At 40.4% G+C, this 1,494-nt stretch overlaps 1 protein-coding gene across 1 annotated transcript; it reads right to left on the bottom strand.

Moving 5' to 3' along the window:
• Nucleotides 1-502: 502 nt before the first annotated feature.
• On the bottom strand, nt 503-1,188 carry LACBIDRAFT_336355 (uncharacterized protein; the record flags this gene model as incomplete). The annotated part of the gene is made up of 4 exons (XM_001891314.1): nt 503-512; nt 648-882; nt 977-1,044; nt 1,124-1,188. 4 exons carry the CDS (start codon nt 1,186-1,188, stop codon nt 503-505), a joined length of 378 nt encoding a protein of 125 aa, XP_001891349.1.
• Between the last annotated feature and the right edge of the window lie 306 nt (nt 1,189-1,494).

Genomic DNA, 1,494 nt, shown 5'->3' with positions numbered 1-1,494 from the left:
CTGGCCAGTTTGATTTGGCTCAAACATTTCTTACCAGTCTGACACACTTCAAACATTTTTTACCAGTTTGAAACCCTTCAAACATTTCTGACCACTTTCACTTGGCTAGGATATTTTTGAACACAATTTATGTACCCAAACATTTCTGGTCACAATATTAAAGGTCAAACATTTTCTACCCAATCCAATATTATATTTTCTCCCAAAGGCAAAAAAATAAATGGCTGCACAACCTATTAGCCTGGATACATTCTTACATTTTACAAGGCTAATAGCTTGTTCAAGGTGGGTGACTGAAGTGAAGGTTTCACACCAAGCCGTAGTATTTGGAGCTGCATTTACAAACAGCTCATTTACAAACTCAAGCATATTCAAGTCCACTGCAAGAGATGGATTAACTGGTGCACATGGAAAGAACCCTAGCTCAAGGAGTTGAAGTGCTGGGGAAGTGCAATTGCAGAGGGAAAGAATCTCAATACCTGCCAAAATTATTAGTGACTTCTCAAAATATACTAGAACACATACACTCAAAGAAAATGCATGCAACATTCAATTGTCTGCCTGACCCACAACCAGCACATCCCCTTCAAGAATGCACTTGCGCCATATCTCGCAAGGAGTCCGTTTCATGTAGAAGTTTGACATACGGCTCCATTAGACTGGGAAGAACCTCGGTTTCCCATCGCTGAAATTGTTTCTGCTTTTTTCCTGGTAGCTGGACAGTATCACCTTCATTTTCAAAGGTAAGAGTTGTTGCCAGTGGCTGAAAAGGGTCTGCTTTCTTGGAAACCCCAGGCTTAAAGGGCTGGACAAAATGTCCAGCTGGTGTGTACAGATTTCCTTTAACAGCTTTATGAGCCTTCAAGGATTTGGGTGCAGTGTCTACAGGAAAAAGGCCAGCATTTTCTGGTGGCAAAGACTTAGCTGGTTTTTTCTTGTACATTGACATGATGACTTGGCTGAGTGAAGGACACACAGAGAAGGGGGGAAGGAAGCAGAATGTCGATCATGGACAAGGCACTCTTATCCGACCCCCATACTTTCCTAAAACGGACACAAGTTCACATGTATATTAAAAAAAGAAAGGTACCAAAATAAACGCACAAGCACTTCAGTCACCCACCTTGAACAAGCTATTAGCCTTGTAAAATGTAAGAATGTATCCAGGCTAATAGGTTGTGCAGCCATTTATTTTTTTGCCTTTGGGAGAAAATATAATATTGGATTGGGTAGAAAATGTTTGACCTTTAATATTGTGACCAGAAATGTTTGGGTACATAAATTGTGTTCAAAAATATCCTAGCCAAGTGAAAGTGGTCAGAAATGTTTGAAGGGTTTCAAACTGGTAAAAAATGTTTGAAGTGTGTCAGACTGGTAAGAAATGTTTGAGCCAAATCAAACTGGCCAGAAATGTTTGAGGTGTGCCAGAGTGGCTAGAAATGTTTCAGTGGTGTGACATCACTTGGATATGTTCTAAGCATGTCACACTGCTGA

This window comes from Laccaria bicolor, genomic scaffold (assembly GCF_000143565.1).
Source record: "Laccaria bicolor S238N-H82 LACBIscaffold_879 genomic scaffold, whole genome shotgun sequence".
Lineage (NCBI taxonomy): Eukaryota > Fungi > Basidiomycota > Agaricomycetes > Agaricales > Hydnangiaceae > Laccaria > Laccaria bicolor.
The sequence above is the reverse complement of the archived record's forward strand: the minus strand, read 5'-3'. Positions and strand labels throughout refer to the sequence as shown.